The sequence below is a fragment of the Rhinolophus ferrumequinum genome, chromosome 3, assembly GCF_004115265.2.
Source record: "Rhinolophus ferrumequinum isolate MPI-CBG mRhiFer1 chromosome 3, mRhiFer1_v1.p, whole genome shotgun sequence".
Lineage (NCBI taxonomy): Eukaryota > Metazoa > Chordata > Mammalia > Chiroptera > Rhinolophidae > Rhinolophus > Rhinolophus ferrumequinum.
Window position 1 is genome coordinate 36,686,848 of NC_046286.1, and position 23,252 is coordinate 36,710,099.

The 23,252-nt window shown below is 38.3% G+C and overlaps 1 protein-coding gene across 2 annotated transcripts in view; it reads right to left on the reverse strand.

Annotated features, from left to right (window-relative positions):
- IMPG1 (interphotoreceptor matrix proteoglycan 1) overlaps positions 1–23,252 on the reverse strand; it is a 111,335-nt gene that overhangs the window by 57,946 nt on the left and 30,137 nt on the right. For both annotated transcript variants that reach the window (XM_033103445.1, XM_033103444.1), the window contains 8 exons: positions 19,838–19,902; positions 19,156–19,235; positions 15,507–15,659; positions 9,750–9,808; positions 6,575–6,595; positions 4,948–5,195; positions 3,499–3,575; positions 2,552–2,634 (listed from right to left, as the gene is read on the reverse strand). In XM_033103445.1, the coding sequence (XP_032959336.1) occupies positions 2,552–2,634; positions 3,499–3,575; positions 4,948–5,195; positions 6,575–6,595; positions 9,750–9,808; positions 15,507–15,659; positions 19,156–19,235; positions 19,838–19,902 (786 nt within the window). The remainder of the gene's footprint in view (positions 1–2,551; positions 2,635–3,498; positions 3,576–4,947; positions 5,196–6,574; positions 6,596–9,749; positions 9,809–15,506; positions 15,660–19,155; positions 19,236–19,837; positions 19,903–23,252) is intronic.

Sequence of the window (23,252 nt, forward strand, 5' to 3'; positions counted from 1 at the left end):
TTTCTTCCATTTTCTTTCAAATCTTTAAGATAAAATCATATTGTATTTCATGCACATCTGTAAATCATTACAATGAGGTAGGATTTTAATAAACAGATTATAAAAAACCTGGTAACAAGCCCCGGTGCAGATTAAGGAAGAGTAGTCAGGGAATAGAAGAACCAAGAAAAAGTCATTCTGTGGGAGCCAAAGGAAAGAGTTTCAAGAAGGGGGTGGTTAACAGGAGCCCCCTGTTTTGTGTTATCCACACCAGAAACATCAAGTAAAATGAAGACGGAAATGAGGCTGCTAAACTGATTCATTAGAAAGCCATTGGTACAAATTGTGTCCCTGTAATGTGTGATTGATTTGAAACCTTGTGGTGATTAGGAGGTGAGATCCTAAAGACCCAGAAGGTTGAACTATTAAAAAAAAAAAATGACAGCACAGTGAAATGGAGAAAGTAGAGGCTGTGGTTTGAGGGCAAAGCAAATATGAAAGAATATGTATTTTTTAATGATGGAGTTACTTAAGTCAAACATTTTGTAATTGGTGGAGGAAACTTGAATGGTGGTCCTGGTTTTGTGACCAGCTATGGTGTGACCTTGAGCAAGGCACTTCTTATCTCTAAACCTTGTCTTCTTATCTGTGAAACACAACAGCTTAACTAGATTATATCTAAGAGTCCTTCTAGCTTTACTATTATCCTATAGTATATTCATGAATGGAAGGAATGAATAAATGAAATGAGAACAGTAAAGCAATTTGAAAAATATAGTAATAATTTTATCACATACGTACTATTATTTTTATTAATCTACCTGAAATATTGATCTTATAATATTTTATGATATATCATTATGATATCCAGTGAGCAATTAATATCAATCATTTTACCAAAAGATTAGTTTTGTTTTATCCAACTAACTTCTAAATGATTCAAGAGTCAAAATACTGGTTGATGTGGATTGTAGTTGATTATATTTATTCGATACCTCTCCCATCAAGAGATAAGGTCTATCAGATGATGACAGATTATGGAGTTAGTAAAAGAACTTCAAAAGAACTATCAGAAATAATAAAAATATGCTCATTGTTCTCAAAAAAAAAAAAAAAAAAAAGAGATAAGGTCTATAATCCCTCCTCTTAAATCAAGATGGGCTCTATGGCTGCCTGGCTATTAGAATGTGAAGAACTGACACTGTTTCTTGGCCCCTTGGAGAGTGGCAGCTTTCACTGTCTGTCTCTTGTAATACTGAGTCTTTGAATCTAGCTGTCATGCTGTGAGGAACCCCAAACAGCTCTGATTTGCCAGCCACATAAGTGAACCATCTTGGAAAAAGATCTTCAACCCCAGTTGAGATACTCTAGCTTACACAACATGCGGCAGAGATGAGCTGTCCCCACTGATTCCTGCCCAAATTTCTGATTTATGGGAACGATAAATGGTTGTTGTTTTAAGCTACTAATGTTAGGGTTGCTTTGTAATACAGGAGAAGATAACTGTGTCATGCAGTTAATATTTATCATTGGTAATCATGTAAGCCAAATATAATCTATATAGGTGCTTCTGCTATTATGCCATATATGTAATTGTGACAAACCTAGTATTCCATAAGATTGCATACTAATTTTGCACAGCGTTTATGAGGAAAATCAGATTGAGGTGGACCACTCAAAACCTGTAGAATTTTGTAAAGAAGAACCCTAACTAAAACAGTAACAATCCTATTAAAAATTTCAGCTGTAACAAATCTCTACTGGCATTTGCACATAGAATCATGGACATCCTTACCAACCAGTATCCTGGGGTCATGTTTCCTTAAAGACATTTTTACCAGAGAGCTGCATAAAGTAGAAAGCATAGGGGTTCTTGAAGCCACTAGATCAGCCTACTTCTTGCATTAAATAGTCTCTTCTTCAGAATTTTCAGAGGTTTTTTGTGGGTCTTCACATATTGTTAAAGATTTCTCTTTAACTGTGAGAAAGTTTTACCCTATTACCTCAAAAATGAACATTCTTGGAAATTCAAAAGTGAACCGAGGGAATTTCAATGTTTACTGACATCCTTCTGATCAATTACATATGAGCTAATTCGTACTAAAGAAACACATGCAGCAGAGCAGACTGTATCAATGCCATGGGTGGCCAATAGGAATACATAGACTGATTGTGAAGGCCCAATCCTCTTTGCCATAGCCCCTTGTGGACTTGGGCCTTATAACCTATGTTATCCTGACAGACTCAGTTTTGAGCCCACTAGAGATGGCTGTTCTGTGTGTGCAGCAGCTGGAGCTGCTCTGGTTTCAGCTTCTTTCACTAGGTCCACCAGGAAAGGGCTGTGGCACCCTCTGTGGGCCTGGGGACTAATGCTGAGGAAAGGATGTCAAGGGTGTACTCATCCTCAGGGGAGGGTAGTTCAATGGACTGCTTTTCTGCTGGAAATGCTGGTTTCAGGAAACGTTCTCCTGGATCAAGGATGACATTATCACTGTTCTTTGAGGTAGTGTCACAGATAGATTTCTCAAAGAGGATGTTGTCATCTAACATAGACTTTGTGGGAAGAAAAAACTCACCTGGTCGACTGTGTCCTGCTCTGTCCACTGTCTCAAGCCTGGGTTGACCAAAAGGAAGTTCTGGACTCCAAGTAGCATCCTAGAGAATGAATGTAGGAAGACAGATGTTGAGAAGTGACATTTTTTTGTATATGAGAATGGCTATACTCTATATTTTTTTCTTTTCATTTAAAATTTCAGCAAATAATTTTGTAGTTGACTCCTTATGGATTCTGATGTTGTTCTGATACAGAAATATGTCCTGAAAGGAAAACATGCATTGACACAGTGGTAAAACATGATCTATTGGCTTCTTGGCTGAGCCTGCCTGTGTTAAGTCTTAACAGAAATACTTTGAATTATGTCAATCATGTTTGAATTTATGAATTCTTTATTTAAGAAAGAATAGAGTTTAGTTAGCACTTCCATTTATGAACACTCCACTGACAACATTTGATATAAATTAAATGGACATAGCTTTAATTGAAGTAAAAAAAAGTGATCACTGAATTTATTATTTTTACTTTCTAAGACATTAATTTATACTTATGAAACCCCCATAAATAAATATTTAGATAAGATTTTAAGACTTAAGACCCACTTACAAATTATGTTTATGTTTGTATTTATTTTTGAAACTTAAAGTTAAATAGTGCATTCTGCTTTGAGTGTTCTTTTCAGTTCATGAACATGTGTTTATTTTATCAAAAAGAGAGCAAATCTTGACTCTAATTGGGAACAAAGATATGACTTTGAATTTTAGGATATTTGAAATGTGAGTCGTGTTATATTTTATTAATACAAATACTAGAAGTGGGTAACCAAGTACAGCCTATAAAAAAAGGAGAACTATAATTAGCACTGCCAAAGGGATTTTGCTTTGTTTAGTCTTTAAGTTGATTTTTGTGATGAAGGGTTCAGAGGCGTTTTTTCTATTTGAAGAACAAAAGGACAACAAACTCACCTTTGTGATATCAGCAAGGAGGGTGGGCGGCACTGACTGGGTGTCAGAGCCGGAGACTGGCAGTGACCCAACAATTTCTGTGGATGAAAAAATCACAAGGTTGGAGTGTTTTCTTCATTTTCCTCTTGTGTTTGGGGCAGTAAAACAGTGAGGGTTGTAAAATGTGGCAATAATCAGTTCTTAGGGAGTGGTACAACAGATCATCAGAAGTCATTGTCACAGAAGCTAATGGTCATTGATCTGAATGATATAGTAAAGGACAGATGCACATTATGTGCACATTATGTGATAAGAATAGTCATTAAGGTGGATTTTTTTTGAGTGTTTAGTTTTATTGTACAGATTTGAACCAAGCAGGCAGGCTGATTGGCGAGGCCAGTGGGGATGAAAACATAACGAAGCAGACAAAGAAAGAAATGACCAGAATACTGGGATCAAGCACATTTGCAGAGTCTTACCCCTAAACTAAAGCCTCATTCTCAGAGCATCCCTGAGGATTCACCAAATAGACAAACTCAGAGTATCAGATGGTCGGTCTTTGAGATGAGTTTGAAGTTCACTTTTTCTTGCTAAGTACATTCCCCTGCCCTGCATATTGTACTAAGAGACCTTTGTGAAGTTTTCCAGTGTTGAATTTGACTATCTAAATAAGAAACACATAACTGACAGAGAATGCCAGTTTCATGCCATGTTATTCTAAAATGGCATTTCCATTGTCCATTTGTTATTCCAGGAGTACTGGGCCTACTGAGGAGTTGAGTTCCAGGCTTCTGGGTCCCTGCAGGCCTCCACTAGATCCTGAGTGTGCCTGATTTTCCTGTTGGTTTCTTTAGATCCACTCCCCTCTTCTCTCCCCACTATTCTCTGCCCCTGGAAGCTGACTTGTATGGGCTATAATAATGGCTGCTTGCCCTCTGTCTTTAGTATGGCTTAGTTCATTAGGCAACACTTTAAGCATAGAGGTAGTAATGGGACCTTGCTTCTTTTAGCCCCAGAGAACCATCCTATTTCTTTGAGTATTAGGGAAACCTTTATAAATAGTACCTTTATCAAACTCTCCTCAAATTATCCTAATTTGAATGTGCTATTTGAAACATAGGGGTCCTTTTGGGACCTGACCAATTTATTACACGAGGGAATCAATATTGTGCCAGGGGAACAGAACTGTCTGTGGGTCCTTCTCTCCACTGGATGACTGTGGTTGACCTGGAGTGAACTCGGCTTCTCCTAGAGCTATTCTTGGTATGAAGTGATCACCAAAGGCTCATCAAACGAGACACAGGTTGGAATGAAGAAAAACAGAAATGATACCACACGTAATGTGCCTGTCACAGAAATGATTGACTCTACAAGGCCCAATTAAAATGACAGTGACCATGAGACTTTCACACCTCCTAGTATTTCTGTCAGAAGGAGGATAAATTCAGAACTATGAAATGACCAACTGACCATCAGTGAACTGAATTGTCCCCACATCCAAGGATTTGTCTTCCTGTAGTGCTCTGCTGATCAACTTTTTGAGATCTAAAGCTGTGAGATAGATTTCTGGTTGCTTGTCCTCCTCCATCATTCCATGAAGGACTCCTTCACTTTCAATTTTGTTGGGATCAAAAGACAGCAGGTCACTTGCAGAACTTTTTGCTTCTGCTCTGTCTCTCTTAAAGATGGCCGTAAGTTGTATCTCTGTGGAGCTTGAACTGTAAGAAGCAAAGGACACATCACACCCAATGCCATTGTTACGTGCCTTGGAAAGAGAGTCACTATGTTGCTACAAAGCTTCAGGTCAGCTTCAACTTCTTTCCTGATGGGCTATTTAAAAATATCCCACTTCAAGAGTAATTTCACTGTTTATCAGAAATTTGAAATGTGGAAAAGGATTGACATATATATTTTGTTCGGAAATGTCAGGATGAGAGTTAAGTCCAGCTTGAAGAGTGACTACTTACTGAATCAAGTGATCATAGATTTTTTTACTTTAGGTCTTTATGAAAAAGTGTTAATTATCAACATTGCTGTTGTTGACCAGTGTTTTGGTGGTCTTATAAGTAAAGTCATGCAGTGCCAGTCAGAACTAAGAATTGTCTTTCTCCTACAAAGAACTTCCTTTAAAAAGGTCTATGAAACACAATGTAGGCTGTATCAGTGGGACAATAGTATGTATATGTTGTAACAAATTCAAAGCTTTAGTTCGTAAGGGTATTCCTCTTCAACTTTTTTCGATAAGTATTTTTTAATTAAAAAATAAAACCTTACATTAAACATAACAATCTTTTCCCTCAAGCTACTTTAAAAATAATATCTTCGAGGGAAGGTGTGAGAAAGGAGAAAGAGAAGTAGCACATGATTAACTACATTTATGATCATATTTATTGATTCAATACCTTTTTGCATGTAAAAATAAAACTGAATTCTCTGTAGTTCTGTCCTGAAGAATCAGATTTCACCGTTTAGTTTATGCTGTAAATCCACAGAGAGGGTGGGCAAAAGTGTTTTAAAGGCCACAGGAACCAATAATGTGTATTTTTGGCAGTTCTTTGGGCCGCAAAATCAGTCAGAGTCCACAGTTCATTATTTTGCTAGTTAATTATAGAGCCAAAGATGAATTCTTATTACTGAATTCTCCAAGGTATAGTGGGTTCTTTCCCAATTCAAACTGACCTTGGAACCAGGGAGCAAATTAGTTTCTCTGCTTTAATCCAGGCTTAGGTTAGTTGCATCTATGAGTGTTCATTAAGGCAGACAATTTCCCATCATAAATGACATTTAAGAAATTGTGAAAGCATGCTTGCATCACAGATACATGTTCTAATGTTTTTCTAATTAAATTTTGAGTTTTGTAGATACCGTTTTGCAGATCAAGTAATTGTTTACCTGCTAATCTCATGTAGTGATTTTGATTTGAGAGTTTTTCTTCCACTACTGAATAATGAATCAATTACTCCCATTTAACTAAGAAATCATTAAAACATCATTGAGTTATCCCAGACTTTATACGTAAAAATTATCTGTAAAAGATCAGCATATAAATCTGTGGGGGGAAGTGGTTTCAAAACATTAAAAGAAAAGTCCAAATTACCCATCTCTTCCTTTCGCTGGTCTTCATTTCACCATGCACAATGGAAACATGCAAAGAAGAAGAATTTTTATGAAATTTATCGAGACAGTCAATGTATCATTTCATATACCAAAAAAAATTTTTTTCTTTCCATTGTCTCCCATATTTGACCAAATTTTGAAGGAAACATAAACTATCATCAGAATTTGGATGGAAAATTTGAGAACCATATAAATCTCAGAAAGCAAACATCATTATATAATATTTCTGATTAGGATTTGAACTTTAGTTCAAAAATTATACGTACTTTTGTTCTTAAAATCTTTGAGTTCCTCATAGTCCTAAAGAGACTGCAATTGTATCCTCTACATCTTACATTTTGGGTAGTGCTGGTGCCAGGAAGTTTTTAAAGAAGTATTTTATAAATGAATTTCTCAACCCCTAAATAGCATTAAATGGTTAGCTTAATTTTGAAGGTAATTTGTCTGAGATAGGATCCTGGAACTGGTGTTGAGATTGGTTTTCAAATTGTTGTAATCAGGGTTACAGATATAGTTGAGGTTAGCTGTAGGTATAGGGTTCAGGTTAGGTGTAGGGTTAGGGTTCTGGTTAGGATTAAGTGTAGGCTTAAGGTTGAGGTTAGGTATCTGGTTAGGGTAAGGTCATGGTTAGAGTTACGGTGGCAATTAGTTATAGGTTTGGAGTTAGGGTTAGAGTCAGGTTTGAGGTGAGGGTTAGGGTTAGGGTTATGGTTAGGGTTGATTTTAGAGTTAGAATTAGGCTTAGGGATAGGATTGAGGCTGGGTATGAGTTAGGGTGAGGGTTAGGTTTAGGGTTGAGGTTAGGGTTAGGGTTGTTTATGTACTGCTTTGTTGATGGATATTTGGGTTGTTTCCAGTTCTGGCTGTTACAAATAAGACTGCTATGGACATTTGTGTACAAGCCTTTGAAGGAGTATATCCTCCAAATAGATAGAATGATTGTTAATAGTTTCCCAAATTTGCTTTATGGGATAAAACAATATTTATAGTTAATCTTTTACTGTTCATTCTTATAACTGTGTTGATAAAGATGTCCTAAGTACTTCCCAGTTGTGTTGAGAAAATCAAATGAAGTCACTGATATAAAAGTACTTATTAGATCAGATTTTATACAAATGAACTGAAATAAAGACAGTGCCAGGAGACACACTGAATTTTAGGTCTTCTATGGGGATCTGATCCATGAGAAAGACATTTCCTTCATGAGTTTACAATATTCTGAGTATCATTATTAAGGATTAAAAGTTTGTCATACTCAGAAGCACATTGTTTATTGTATTTGGGGTCAAATGTTTTCTGGGAGACTAAACCTTCATTATATAATAGGAAACCTTGGAAAAATGTGATCAAATTTCCTTTGGAAGCATCTTTGGCAGAAGAAAATAAATTCTTGCAGAGATAAACACATGGGAAACATGCAGCTTCAAGGGATATATCTTTAAAATTTTTACTTTGCAAAATTTCATCAATGTAACATTTTGGTTTTCTTCTGAAATAGAACTTTTTATTATTAGATCCTCATTTATTTGAAAGGAGGGGGTAACATTCACTAAGTAAACCATTCCTATCATTTTCTTCAGCTTTAAATTAAAAAGATGTTCTTTAAATGCAGTGGTTTATTCCGAAGGCCTTGCCATCTATGCAGAATATTCTCTTATCACTTTTTATTTCTCTCTAATCCATCTGATTTCACATGGAATACTGTAGAGCAACATCTTAAAATGAAGAAAAATAAGTCTGCTTGGTAAATATTAAGGGTTTCATCTTTTATAATTTTCACTTTTCAATGCTTCCTTCCTCTGGAGTTATACAAATCAGAGGGGCCTGATAGCTTTGAAAGAAAGAAACTGGTGGAGCTCCGCATAAGTTTTTCTTTGTGAGGAGGCAGAGCCCTGGCTCTGTGCACCTTCTTGCCTTAAGACAATAGATGGTGAAGGGGCCAGGTAGGACCTGGGTGACTCCTGCTGTACCTGCTTTACAAATCTCCCTTTGGAGCATGGAATCTCATTCTGTCACACTGGGGCTGATGTCTACCCAGCGGCACATTTTAAAAAAATACCATATTATGACCCTACTTGTAGATGTTTTGAAGAATGAGAACTTAAATGATGCAAAAAGTCTTGCCCCAGATCGTGAACCCACATTAGAATGTTGGGATGCTGATGGATATAGGCCTGTTTGTGTGAAAGCTGAGGGAACATGATTGAACCCTGCTGTGATGTGGTACTATTTTATTATTTCATTTCTTTTATTTAAAATTTTAATTGAGTTAGTTTTGCATGGTAATACATTACTCTAGTTCAGACATCAAAATGATATAAAAGATATATTTTGGGAAGTCTTGCTTCCACCCTTCCCCATCCACCACATTCCTCCATCCCCACTATCCCGTAAACACCAATGATTATTAGTTTCACCTGCCTCTCTCTAGGGTTATCCTGATTTGTTTAAACAGTGATGATATTTAGCATCAATAGGAAACCAGGCAATCAGGCACCAAGGTTACTAATTGCTCCTTTTTTTGATCTGCCTTTACTGAGGTACTTTCCTAAGAGGTTCATTAATAACATTGCCAAGGACAGAAGATGAGCTCTCTGCAGAGAGCAGTGTTTCTGACTCTGGAAGGAGGAATGAATACAATTTCTGTGTTACTCCTTTAAAAAAAATCACCTACAGTCATGTTCCAATTAGACAATTCCTTTATCTGAAACATATTCAGTTTTCAGGATTAGGCAGAGCTTAACAATTGGGGGGAAAGGGACCTTATAATCCTCGTGATGTCACTTTTTAAAAATTTTATTTATTTAAAACAATTTTCAATTATAGTTGACATTCAATATTATTTTATATTAGTTTCAGGTGTACAGGGTAGTGGTTAGACATTTATATAATTTATGAAGTGATCCCCCCGATAAGTCTAGTATCCACCTGGCATTATATATAATTATTATATTATTGACTATATTCCCTATACTGTACTTTACATCCCTATGACTGTTTCCTAACTCCAATTTGGACCTCTTAATCCCTTCATCTTTTTCATCCATCCCCCAGCCCCCCTTCCCATCTGGTAACCAGCAGTTCTCATGACATCATTTTTAAAAGAGGATACGAAGAAAGTAATTTAAAAATTGTGAAGAGTCTGATTCTCTTACCTAAATCCTAACACATGGATTTCTTTAAATCCTGGAAGTTTCTTAAATACCTTTTGCATCTGCAGAGAGGAAAAAGAAAATTATGAAATACTCTGTTTCTACTGGGTCAGATGAGTTAAGGGAAAAAAATGAAAATGGAAAATTGAAGCAATGATTGAGGCCAGATTTGTTCTTAGTTATTTCTAAAACCCAGAGGAAAGTATTTTGCTATTTATTTAAAATCTGTAAAGTTGTAATTGGATAGTTCTGAGTTGCTTTAGTAGTTATTTTACATAAAATATGAAATAACTTTAAGGTGGTACTTGGAAGAAGGTTTTTTTGCCACATTGTTTTCATTTATATACACAGAATAACTATGATATTTTATGAATTGTACTATATGATTTGGAAAATATCTACAACGTTAAGGGAGTTATTAAAGTTTAATGGCTGTTGTACCTAAATAAAACAGATTCTAGTTTAATAGATTAGGTGGGCTGTTAGATTTATGTGAACTTTAAAATAAATTTTCTTAACTACTCTGACATTGCCAATGAAGCGTATTATCAGAATATTTTACAATTTTACATTCAATTAGTCTCCAACCCACTACAGTCAGCTTCTGCTGCTGGATTCCCCCAGGAAGGAGGGTTATCTCCAGGCCATTGTCTCTTAGGTTTCTCCAAATCCAGTGGTATTTTCTGTTCTTTCTCCATGGTTTCCTTGCTTTTTTTCCTGGCTCTTCTTCCATCTCTCTGACCACTCTCTGAGTTTTTATCCTATTTCTGTCTCCACTTTCTACTTTAAATGTAAGGATTCTGAAAGTTTGTGTCCTCAGCCTCTTCGTTTCACTCATTCTCTCATTTACTCAATAAGCTTGACTACAAGCAGTGTGCTAGGCTTTTGGGACACATTGCCAAATAGATGGACAGGCACTGACCCATCCAGCTTACTTGTATGAAGGCTGGGAGGCAAGAAAATCCAAGTGGAAGAGACAGTTTAGTAGTGAAACTTGGGATGGAGGGGGAAAGTGAGGGAGGCTGAAGAGGCTGAACAAAGATGTGACCCGTTCTCTCTTCCTGGTGCCCACTTCCCTCTGCCTCTCCTTGGGGGATCTTGTTTTCTCCTAGGCTTCAATGATCACCTGAGACACAGCTCTGAATTCTCCACATGACTATCCCAACATTTGCCGCAACTAAATATGCCCAAACCAGAGTCATTCTCTTCCTTCCAAATATGCCTTTCCCCCTTGGCTCTCTGTCTCAGTCAGGGCCCGGAACACCCATCACTTTCCATGCCACAGAGCCCAGCATCTCCAGATACCTTCCCTCTGTGTCCCTCACATCCAGCCATCAAGTCCTGTTGGTTCAAATCCCACATGTCTTTTGTTTCCACTATGTTCTTATTCCCATGTCCAACATACCCTCCATATCTCCCTTCCTGTATTACTGAAATGATTTCTGGGTGTGTGTGGGGGGGCGGGGGAGGGAAGATAAGTAGTTTTTTGGGTGCATTGGGTGGAGGGAAGGAGACGTCTCCTTGACTACAGTATTTTTCCAAGTTCATCATCCCATATCTGCTGCTCTTCATTAAAATTCCTTTGATGGGCTGCACTGCCTACTGAATAAAGTCCAATACTTTAGAATGGCATTTAAGACCCTCCAAAATCTACCCTCTATCCCCCAAGTACCTTACCATTTGCACTGCCTCCCATCATTACCCCCTTGGCTAGTATTGTGTCCTCTATTCACATTAAACTAACTCCTATCTCTCCCGAAATACACTTTACTTCTTCCAGATGTCTATACAATTTTTTTCCTTTAGCCCAAGATGCAACTTCTTCGACCTTCTGCTCATTGACTATCTTCCTGCACCCCCCACAACCTTTCAAAACGAGCTCAAACATCTCTATTGAAAAGTGTTTGCAGGGCCTCAGGGGCAGGCTCGATTATCTCTTCTCCCTGCTACTCTAGAACTTATTACTGTGTGTTCCCTAAAATGGTCTATGTGGTGCCTGTTGTCTCCCTCATGAGATGATGCTCCTTGGGCTCAGGGATCGTGTCTTACTTATTCGTCTTTGTCTCCCTTCCTTCCTCCCAGTACCTAGAAGATTGTCATCCACATGGTAGGGACTCAGCACATTTTGTTTAATCGAGTTAGTGTGTCTCTTCTTCTCCATACTCATCATGCCACTGCTGACTCTACATTACCTTTGTAGACTAGAGCACTGATGCATAGATCGTCCCCACGTCACTTACACTGGGCTTCGGAGTGCACCATGGACCTTTTCCCCCCAGCAGACCAATTTTCCTTCTGCATTATATTTTCTTGCACCAATAGTAAAATGGTTTTTGTTGCCTGAGTATATAGTAACTACAACGATGCAGACAGCTCTGCTTTTGGGTGATAAAGAGATAGTAGCTGTATAGATCTGAGTTTAAATACTGGTTCTGTTACTTTCTAGTTGCATGACCTTGAGTTTATTGCTTAATTTACCTGAATCTTGTTCTCCTTAACCAAAATTAAATAATAACATCTATGTCATAAGGCTGCTGTAAGGAATATCTAATAAGTGGGCAGAGAGTCCGCGATATTGTATTATTTATTTACTATTCTCTCTCTCTCCTACTGGATTACTAGCTCCTTGATAGCCCGATTTTCTTTTACTTCTTTGATGGCCACATAGCATGGAGCCTGGCAAGGGCAGAGTAAGCCTTCAGTCAGTTGCTTTTGAAAGACTCAGTGGGGGGAGGAGACGATGAGGGTCTCCCCTCCCTGAGGGGTCAGGGACAGGGTAATAAGTTTCTGTGTTTCCTCTCCTACCAGGACCTAGCTTAGAGACTCGGTTCTGCAGAGCTGGTCTTTATTATGGGGATAAGTGGGAAGGAGCTGTGTAGGTGCTTCAGGTCTGCTCTGGTCTCCTGTGACAAATAGCTTTGGGGTCATAAGCATTTGTCATGGCGTTCTAGTTATAGCATCTACGTAGGACTGAAAGTTTAAGTGTGAGCTCTAATTTCTGGAGCAGAAGATTCAGACCCTGACTCCTTCTTGTCCAGGATCCCAGAGATGCTGGTACACATGTGAAAACAAAGAGTTAAGCACAGAACTGCTACCATAGAGACCCACAGCTGTTAGCATAGGCAGCGGGGTACATGTGGGAGAGAGGCATCCTCCCCTCCAGCAGTGCTCACAGCACTGGCTCCAGTGGACAGGATTTATGACTTTTGTGCATGCCCTCTTTGTGAACCTGTCTGTGATGGATTATCAATCAGCTTTGCTTAGGAGGGTGCACCAGGTATCTAGGGAGGAGGTGACAAAAGCCTTCAGTTAATTCTGCTAAATAATCTTCTGGGGACCTTCCAATCTTGGAGCACTAACCACTAAATTGCTAATTAAGTGCCCAGTTAACCTTATTAATAATACTAAACGCACAGGGCCTCCCTGGTTCTGCAGGAATGTATGGTAACAGGGCTAATAAAAAGGCAGCCGTATTGGGTTCTCATGAATGTTTGCACATGAGAAAGCATTCAGACAACAACTAAGCATTCCTTTTGACATTTGTATTAAATTGCTCATTAACTTTACTGTGGAAATTAAGTTACTGCAAAGCACTGACCATTAATTTCTGATTAGGTCCAAATGACTGTGCTAATGTAAGTGTACGGCTGTGGTGGGGCTCGTTGGTTAGCTGAAGGCAGGCTGCTAGGTGTCCAGACTGCGCAGGAGTCTGGGAGGGGAACAGATGCTCTGAGAAGAGGGTCTCCATCTTAGAGGAGCCCGTGACCAGGCCAATGGCAGAGCAATGCTGATGCGATAGGTCTCCGGAATGAGACCAAGCAGACATACTCTTCTTGGGCTAATAAATACTTCAGAGGTTAGAAGGGGCATGTTTACTTGATGATGCAAAAATCCTACCCCCATAAATATTGGGGGAGAAGAGAAAGTATAACATAATGGCTAAGAGCAGGGGTTCTGGTGCCAGGCTGCCTACGTTTGAATCCTGCCTCTGCTGCCTGGTAATAGGTGTGACATTGGCGGGCATGTTAATCAATCCCTTTTTGCCTCAGTATCCTCACTTGTAAAAACTGTAAATGTCATTTACAAGATTTGTGAAAAATGAAATACGTTAACACACATCAAACGTTAAGGACAGTGGTATTATTTCTATACATCGTATTTTAGACTTGCAAAGGGACTATGAAATTACTTTTAATTTCTAAATGAGGAATCTAAGGTCAGGGAAGAGCCCCCAAATTCTCGTGGCTAACACTTGGCAGGAACAAGACTAGAACTCAGATTTTAAAAATATTATAATTTATTTGCATCATTCTACCTCAGGTTGTCTCAGGTGCTTAGAAAATTAACAACAGGTAAGTGAAGGCAGTCTACGGCCAATTACCCAATTTTGAAGCTACTCCGATGATACTAAGGATTTGCTGAAGAGACTATTTCAGAAAACAAATAGAAAAGTTAACAGAGTATTTTTAAAATTCATTCTATCTAATAATCCATGTCTAAGTACTGTTCTGCTTCATAAACACCCCACGCTGATGTTTTCTCTTTGAAGTTTGTAGAAATGATTCTTTACATTTTATGGACTGAATGCTGATGCAGGGAGACATGGGAGGTGAAGACTGTCCTTCACTTACCCCCTCGCTAGTAGAGAGGAGGTAAACATTGAATTCTCAAAGCATGAGAGGTAGGGGCCTGTTTTTCCCCTCACCGTGCTGAGTAAGGGGCTTGGGCACCCAGGCTGTCCATAAATGTGGTTCCTGTTATGTTATCTCCTGAGTGCTCCTATTTTTAGTTGCATTTCTACATGACCGAGTAGTTAACTGCATCCCAAACTCTATATTACGAGGTAAGGCTGTAGAGATGAAAGAGACAGTTGCTGCCTGCAAGACACGATGATAAGTGTTGTTACAACACGGGGCACCAGATGTTAGCCTAGAGGAAAGGCACTAAACCCAGAATGGATAGAAGGAATTTTTCATGACTTGAGTCAAATGAAACTCAGGGAAGGCAGCCCATGTAGAGACTAAAGGAGAGAAAAGATTTGCAAGCAGTCTGTATTTCTGGAAAGTAGAATGCAAAGGAAGGGGAGGGTAAGGAGCTGGTGCGAAGATGAGGCTGGAAAGAAAGGTAGGGGTCGTATCATGGCATATAGATGCCACTTTCAGAATAGTAGTTTGGATTTATCCTGCAGGGAATGAAAAACCTTTTAATTTAATCAGGCAAAGCAGCCATGATGATGGTCAGAGATGGAACAGACAGCCTAGGACAGCTCCTCGGTTTAGTGATGGACGACATGAACAACATAACTGCCTTCCGCTTATCACCCATGAAAAGTGTCATGTCTCTAAATTGCAGCAGACTGCAAAAATGGAAATATTATGTAAGGCAAAGTATTAGGGATTAAAAAATTCATGTCTCAACCCAGCATGTTCCAAGCTGGTGCCCACATGGACATTTTACACATATAGAATATCTGTTTAGTGGCTTTCGGTTAAATGAGATTTAAAAGTCTACTAATATTTAAAGAAAATCTAAATGTAAATGACTTTTACGATGGAAAAGCTGAAATGGAAAATATTCCTGGAGATCCATTTGTCTTAACATTTTGGGACCCAGTGCAGTTTTTGATTTCTTTTCAGTGGTTAAAAATGAACGCCTGGTCGTAAGAAGTTGGACCCATTAGTCAAAAGGGTTTATGTCATGTTGACTCCCAGATTCTGAGTCATGACTTGGTCGGTGGTTGTGTATGGTGGCTTCACTCACCTGAACTTGAGACTTCACTGCTAGCTCCTGGTAATATGGGGACTGGGAGTCAGCGAGCTCTGCCTTGAACTTCTGGTTTGCCAGAGAGATGCTCAGCTCCACATTCTGCTCCAGTGGGCCCTCGGATACCTCAGTTAATTCTATTTCTCTTTCCTAAGTTGAAAAAAAGGTCTTCTATTAATATAAACCACAAGTAAATGGCTATATTATATAACATACATTGATATTGTCTCAAGAAGTGGATTAGGAAGGCTCTTATGTTTTTAGAATAAAAGTCCTCTTAACTAGAAGTGGCCTATGAATTTCATCAAGAGACTAAGTACCAAAGATCCAATGAGCTAACTACAGAGAATCTTTGCAAACACTGTCATTTTATCACTGTGTGCTCTTCATGAAAGCATTTACACACACACACACACACACACACACACATACACACACAATTATATACTTTGTTGGAGTATCACTAGGATTGTGCTACATCCTTGTAGAACTTTATAAATACTTTTTGATGGGGACTGGAGTAGACAATATAACCTACGGATGCTGAGGTATTATTTAATATACTCCTTTTTAGAGAAGAGTCTAGACTGGTTTAATAAGCCCATTTGTGCTTAAATTTCACATTGAAATTAGTTAGAAAGCACTGTCAGGTCAAGAGAGGGTTTGACATTTCTCTCAGAAGCAATGGCATATTTGGGCCACCTTTGGAAGCCTGTGGCTAAGAATAGCAGGTTCTGAGGACCTGAATTTGGCCTTTGCTCACAAAGAGCCAGGGCTCATCCTTCTTGTCCTTTGGTTTGAGAACAAGCAGGAGTGTCTCATAGTTCTCAACTCAGGAGAAGTTCTCCCGGCACAGAGAAAGCCTAGATCTGGGTTTCAAACTCGGAGTTTGATAGATTTTCAGCCTTGGGTACCCAGACAATCCTGAAATCTGCACAGCTTTCTCAAAAGAGTAAAAAATATGCCTGTGGAAAATTAACTGTCTCTGGCAATGTACATGATCTCTTATAATGAAACTAGACTGTGGAAGCCAATAGAAGAGAACAACCAATGGAAAATGCCATGAAGGGCAAAAAAACTGATATGAGTGCTAGCTGATACAGTTTTTCCTCATTTCTCATCACAAAGTCCCCTCTTCCATAGGTAGTGGACAGCATCACAGCCTCTAACTTTAATGGGATTGGGGGAGGACATGGATTCACACTTACTAAATTACTGATATTTGTTTAACAAAAAGGTTCTCATTCACTCATTCATTCATTCATCCAGTCACTCATTCATTCATCCATTCAAATAATACACTCTGAGCACCTGTATGGATATAGCACAGTGCTAGGATCTATGGGAAGTTAAAAGAAAAGGATGGCATATGGTTTTATTCTCTAGAAGCTTACCATTTCATTAGGCAGATTCGAAGTTCACAAGAAACATTTAGAATGTGCATTAGTGACAAGGTTCCTAATTTGCCCTCAACCACTGGATTTTTTCACACCTCTCACTCAGCACCCTCAGTGACTCCCTACGATCTATGGGATAAAACCGAAACTCTTTTTCCTGACACTCAAGACTCTCCTCCATCTGATACGAATCTGCCGGAAAAGTTATAGCCTGTCTCACTTCCCCCTGTCCTGTCCAGCAAATGGTTCTATTCACTGTTGCTGAGATAGAACATTGTTGTGCTACTCTCCCAACTGGATTCCCTACTCACTGATCCCCATGTCCACCTCTCACAATAACACACATACGAGCAGACACACACACACACACACACACACACACACACACACACTCCACTTTTTACTTCATACACGCACTTTTTTACTTCTTACCAATATCTCATAGTTCGTTTAAAATAATATCTCCTCTGACCATCTAAGGTAGAACTCTTTGCTTCCTCTGACCTCCTATTGCAGTGGATAACATCTGAATTGCTTGTTTGGGACCTATGATTTACTCACCTGGAGTCTTCTTTTTATATGCTAATGCTGTCACCCTACATATAATTTTCTTGAATCCAGCATGATTCTCACACTTCATGGAATTGCCCAAACTAAAATATATGAGGCCATTTATGTACAAAACTCTCATTGAATACACATGACTAGAGGTCACATCTTTGCAGCCTGTCCTGGTGTATCATTTTGTCCCAATCCATACATCTGCCATCTTCGCTCATAGCACTTAGATGATTTTGTTGTACTTATTTGCATTATACATTTCTTAAAGGCAGGGACTGTGTCTTGTTCATCTTAGGATCGTCGGTGCATAGCCCAATGCCTGGCACATCAGTGGATTTCAGTTAAATGTTTGCTGAGTGAAAGAATAAGTAATAGATGCAGTTCATAAGAAGGATGCGATGGATGTGAAATGAAATATTTAGGGGATGTTTACTTCAGAAGGAGGGAACTATATTAGATTTTGAAGAAGATAGGACTCGGTTAATGTGAGAAAAGAGAAGGCAAACTGGAGTTGTCTTAGAAATTTTATAGTGAATATGTTTAATCGATTATTATTTTCAACATCACTTTTCATTGTTGGTGGAATAGTATTTTTGAGAAAAATAAAACATTTTTATTCTTTCATAACAATAGCTCCACGAAGTCTGTAGCCATCTGGCCTAAAGGCCAGAGAGAGAGTGGCCAGCAGGGCTCTCTCATCCCTGAATTTTCATGTCTAGCTGGTGAGACTGAATTTCCTTCCCTCACCATCTGGGCTTTGAGCTGCACCTTGGAGGGCAGTTCACAGGAAGAGGAAAAGGCTAGCGGAGTCGCACAGACCACAGGGCATGGCAGATCTGGTTGTGGTGGCAGTGTAAGCACGAGAGGATCCAGGTTCTGACGCGTCATTCCATACTACCGCCCCTTCAGAGCCTGCTGCCACAACTCATCTGCTCGGGAGTAAGGAGGGTGTCAATTCCCTACTTCAGCACTGAGTCTGGCTCAAGGCTTTTTGGAGGGGTTTAAAATGGCCCCCTTTTCTGATAACCAACACTCAATTCTGTAACAATCCTTTCATCCTGGATGCCTTTTCACTCAAACAGAGTGTCTGCCAGTGCTCCTGTTTGCCGGCAACATTGTTTTTATTTTCCCCGCATTTGACACGGCAGGATTTCGATCATTTTGTTATTTATCTGATCTATTCACGCGGAACTATTTATCTGATCTATTCACGCGGAACGTGACTGAGAACAAAACTTCTACATTGTTGTCAGCATGAGATTACACTTCAGTGAGAAAGAACCTGATTGCTTGATAGATTCATTCATTCATTCATTCATTCATTCATTCATTCATTCATTCATTCCTACATTCTAAAACTTGGTGAGCATCTGCTGTATACAATTATCTGTTAGGTACTTGCCTTCCTGGTGTTTATAGTTAAGTTACTTCTTGCAATTCCCGTCACCGTATCCTAGTTTCAATCTATTTTTGCCCCTTAGTCTCTAGGAAGAAGTGACAATACTGAATAGAACAAAGTCACTGGCTTTTAATATGAGTGATAAAAATGCAGCATTAATAATATATTCTAAGGGCAGATTCAAGGTGATGGTTATAGAATGGCCAGTCCATCCATTCTTTTATTCTGTTTTACAAATGAAACAAAAACAGGCAAGTGAGGTGCTAGATTGACTCTCAGAACTTCTTACTATTGTAGGCGTCTTGGTATCATTGAGGAGTGTGTCATCAGGAGTGAGAAGGAAGGGCCAGAGTGAGACACCAGCAACATCTGTGGAAGTTAAAAAGATAGTAGGCACACAAAAAAAATGAGACTGGAGTAGTTTACATTAGAACAAGGTCAAAATTTTATATACTTTTTTGTCATTCTAGAATTTACAGATGTTAGATGCATTCTGAGCTCATGTTTATTTTAAGATCACATAAATATGTTCTTCAGCAAAATATAACTCACACTCTTGATCCCATTTGAATTCTTCATTTTTCCTTTCTAGGACCCAAGATTGGTGTTTTTCTAGGTATGTTAAAGTGAAATGGTTTTACCTAATGAGATCTGGTTAATTTTTCTTTTTGCGACTATATAAAGGATGCATAGACGGATGTATATCTTTAATTTGATTGTTTCAAAATATTGGTAATGATTGCTTCCAAGTTGTAGGGTTATGGGCAATTTGGTTTTACCTTTATTCTTTTCTAGATTTTCCAAGTTTTATACAATGAATTTAAATCATTTATGTTAGAAATGCAAGTTAGATTTGAGAAATGACATTATAAACTTTGTGGACTTCAATTAAGGATTGCTTTTGAAATAGAAAGCTTTCACAGCGATTTGAATTAAGGTTCAGAAGCAGACAAAATAAGATCTAAGCTTACCTGTTGAAAACACAGGCGTTTCATGGGGTTCTCTTAATATCTCCTCTGCGGCTATTTCATCCTTTCTATTAGTAAAATAGAGAAGAAAGAACAGGTACTGAAAAGGAGCTTGGCAATAGGGGCAAGGCATTTAAATTTGCCTATATTCAATAGACCTAAAAATTAGGGAAAAAGTGCACTTTAAAACTGGGTTTACCTATTTTATCATTACAGAAGTAATCTAATATATTTACATTGAGGCAAAATTCAGACATCCCCTCAAAATGATGATGTTTGACCCCAGGACTTTTCATAAGAATCTTGAGGATCAAACTTTCTGTGGTCCTGGGAATCATTTCCCTAGTAGGCAAAGATGGTTTTTGGGGCCTTATATTTTATAGTCCCTTGTGCTTAAACTGTGTCCTTGACAGCAAAGATAATCGATGACATGATCTATGACTGAAATATTCTTGCTAAAATCTCAGACCTTCAAATCTGCAAATCCAGAGAATCATTAAGTTTGTCTAATAAAGTAACTCTTGTGGTTACAGTAATGAGAGAGAAATAGATTTCTGGATAATGCAGATGTATTAAATCTCTATTTTGAACATAACTGTTGCCTTCAATGGTAACTAGCCAGGAAGATGTGGGTTGGTTTGCAGTGCTATGGAGTGGCAGTGTGGAATATATTCTAAGGGCAGAGCCAAGGTCAGGGTTATAGAATTGACTCCATATAATGTAGCCCATTCTAGGAAGCTTTACTTAGAAAGGAGTAGCAGCAGTGATCTCTTTTGAATCTCACTAAAAGGTTTGTTACTATAAGCTAGTAGGTCCCGAAGGATTGTGTCTGTGTTAGTATAATATAGTCATCGTTGACTAACATATTTGATCCAATTTTCTGTGGCTCATGATGGAAGACAAAAGGGAATGGCTAGGTACTCTGTTGTCGTAAAGTCATAGAGATTGGCTATAGCCAATAGGACCATCTAACATATTTCTACTACACTCAATTCTGCCGAGTGCTAATAGGGGCAACGTACAACATGTATCAATCAGCCTGGCATGGTTCTGGCCAATCAGAATGGGTGTTAGTTGTAAACATGGGTGACTATATTGGTGCACATAGGCTAAATTAAACTAATTTGGAATTAGCTATTCTTAGTTGTTTTTGTTGCTATTATGCTATGTGCTTAATAAATCGTTTTTAGGGAGATAATATTTAGTAAACTCATATCAAACATTATAGCATTTGTAACGTAGGCAATATTCTTTCTCTTTTTTTACTTTATAGAGCTTTGGTTATGGTAAGGTCTCCTTTCTCCTGTTATCACTTTAGTATCCTTGTTTTACCTTGTAAAAAGGAAAATAACCAAGAAGAGTAGTTCTTAAAATGCTGGCTATTGCCTTAGTTACAAGTCAACAGCTCAGTTTGGACAGGTGTGATTCTGCCACTGCACTGGCAATCTAGACCATCACCCAGGAGCTACAATTTGGGAAGCTAGGCTGCTGGGTTCTTCCAGGGGTTTTTATCTTAAAGTCATTTGAAACTGGCTGGTGAGAAATTTTTCATGGGCTAGTCAGGTGAGAAATTTTTCTGTTTTCTTGGGAAGGTTTGAAGTAAAAGAGAGGTTGTTTTCTGTTTTTCTTTCTTTTTTTAAAAGACAACTTGGTAACCATAGGTAGTGTAAAATGTTTATCTCTTGTTCCTTCTTTCTCTCTAGCAATGCTGGTAGGTACATGAGTACATATAATGATTCTATTTCTTTCTCTTTCTGGGTTGGATGATCATTTCCCGTAAGTTCTTAATGTTTTTGTATCAAGTCTGGGTACATTTTGTTGAATTGTTTCTTATGAATGGCCTCTGCTTTCTTTTTCTTTTTGGAAAATGAGGAGTCAGCATTATTCTGTATTTAAATCAGAGGAGTCAATATCTCTGTGTCTTGTGAACAATATTAATACTCTAGTACTATTTTCCTAAGTCACATTATTTCTTTTGGCAATAACTTTTAAAAATTTATAAAAGTGTGGCTAGATAGACATATTAAGGACAGTTGTATATTATAAATACATGAAAATTTTGCTCAGTGCTGTAGCAGTTGGTCGAGAAATATAAAACGGCTCCTGCCCTCGAGGTGTTTACACTCTCACAGGAAACAGGGTGAAGCAAGGAAATGTTAAATAAAAATATAAACGCCAAAAAGAACACAAAATTCAAAGCAGGGAGAGATTGCACTAGGCTCAAATAGGTGGTTAAGACGTCATGAGGAGGTGGGACTCCACCTACAGACTGAAAGGAGAATAGGATTTAGAGGGATGGAGTGGAGAAGGCAGGTTCTTCCAGGAAAGAGAGAAAGTCTTGGAGTCAGAATCTGGGAGTTATCACAAACCACAGACAGAGAAAGCTCTGTGCTTCACAGGAACTGAGCTGAAGTTAAAGGAGACCAACAGCCCTCATAGACTTTGCAGGTTATGGAGGTGATAAATTTGCTTACCTCATTCTCCTCCCTTACTCTGATATCTTACTCCCTATTGGCGGACCCTACCCAGAAGTCAGAGGGCAGGGTTTCAATCTTACCCACTCAGCCTTCTGCACAGAACAGGTGGGGAAATGCAGGGAGGGGATATTTAGGGTAAAAGGAAGTTGGGGGAATCTCTTGAAAGCCATTGAACAGGGCTCAATGTAAGGAAAGGACTATTTCAGACATATCAATCCTGCAGCAGTTATGCACGTTCAGGTGGGGAAGAGGTTAGAGCCAAGGAAATCTGTTAGGGAGATCAGATTTGACGTTTTTCCTGTGTAAATTAATAAGATCCTGGACCAGGTTGTTGGCAAAGGAAATAGAAATGAAGGAACAAATGTGAAAAGCATGATAAAGAATTGTCAGTAATCATACAGCCAAATTTGGGTCTCTTTAGTATTATTATTTTCAGATTTAGATTTCTAAATGTTATAAAATATATGTAATTTGTGAGGTTAGAGTTTGGCAATGGCCTCGCTCTTCTTTAATTATTTTTATCTAATGTACTTTTCCTTTCTTTTCTTTTACATTTTGATTTTCTTACTTCATATTCAGTTCCTGTTGAGGACATAGCTCATTGGTTCAGTAATTTAGTTGGAGAAATACTAACACTTTACAGAATACCAAAAGGGAGTTCAAAATTCAGGTTGCTCTCTGATTTATTAAATATTTTCCTGATGTAACTAATAATTTATTGTAAATTCTAAAAATCATACTATTTTAATTGCTGTATATTTTATAACTGAAAATATACATTAGATATTTATCACATAGTAATGAATTTATTTTAACTGAAAACAGTGCAAACATATATCTCAGTCCATAAGGTCTAACCATTTCTCTTCTTATCTTCATTTGTCTTTATGACAATAATGTATAAATTGTCAGAATAACCTACACAGATCTCAGTGGTTGAC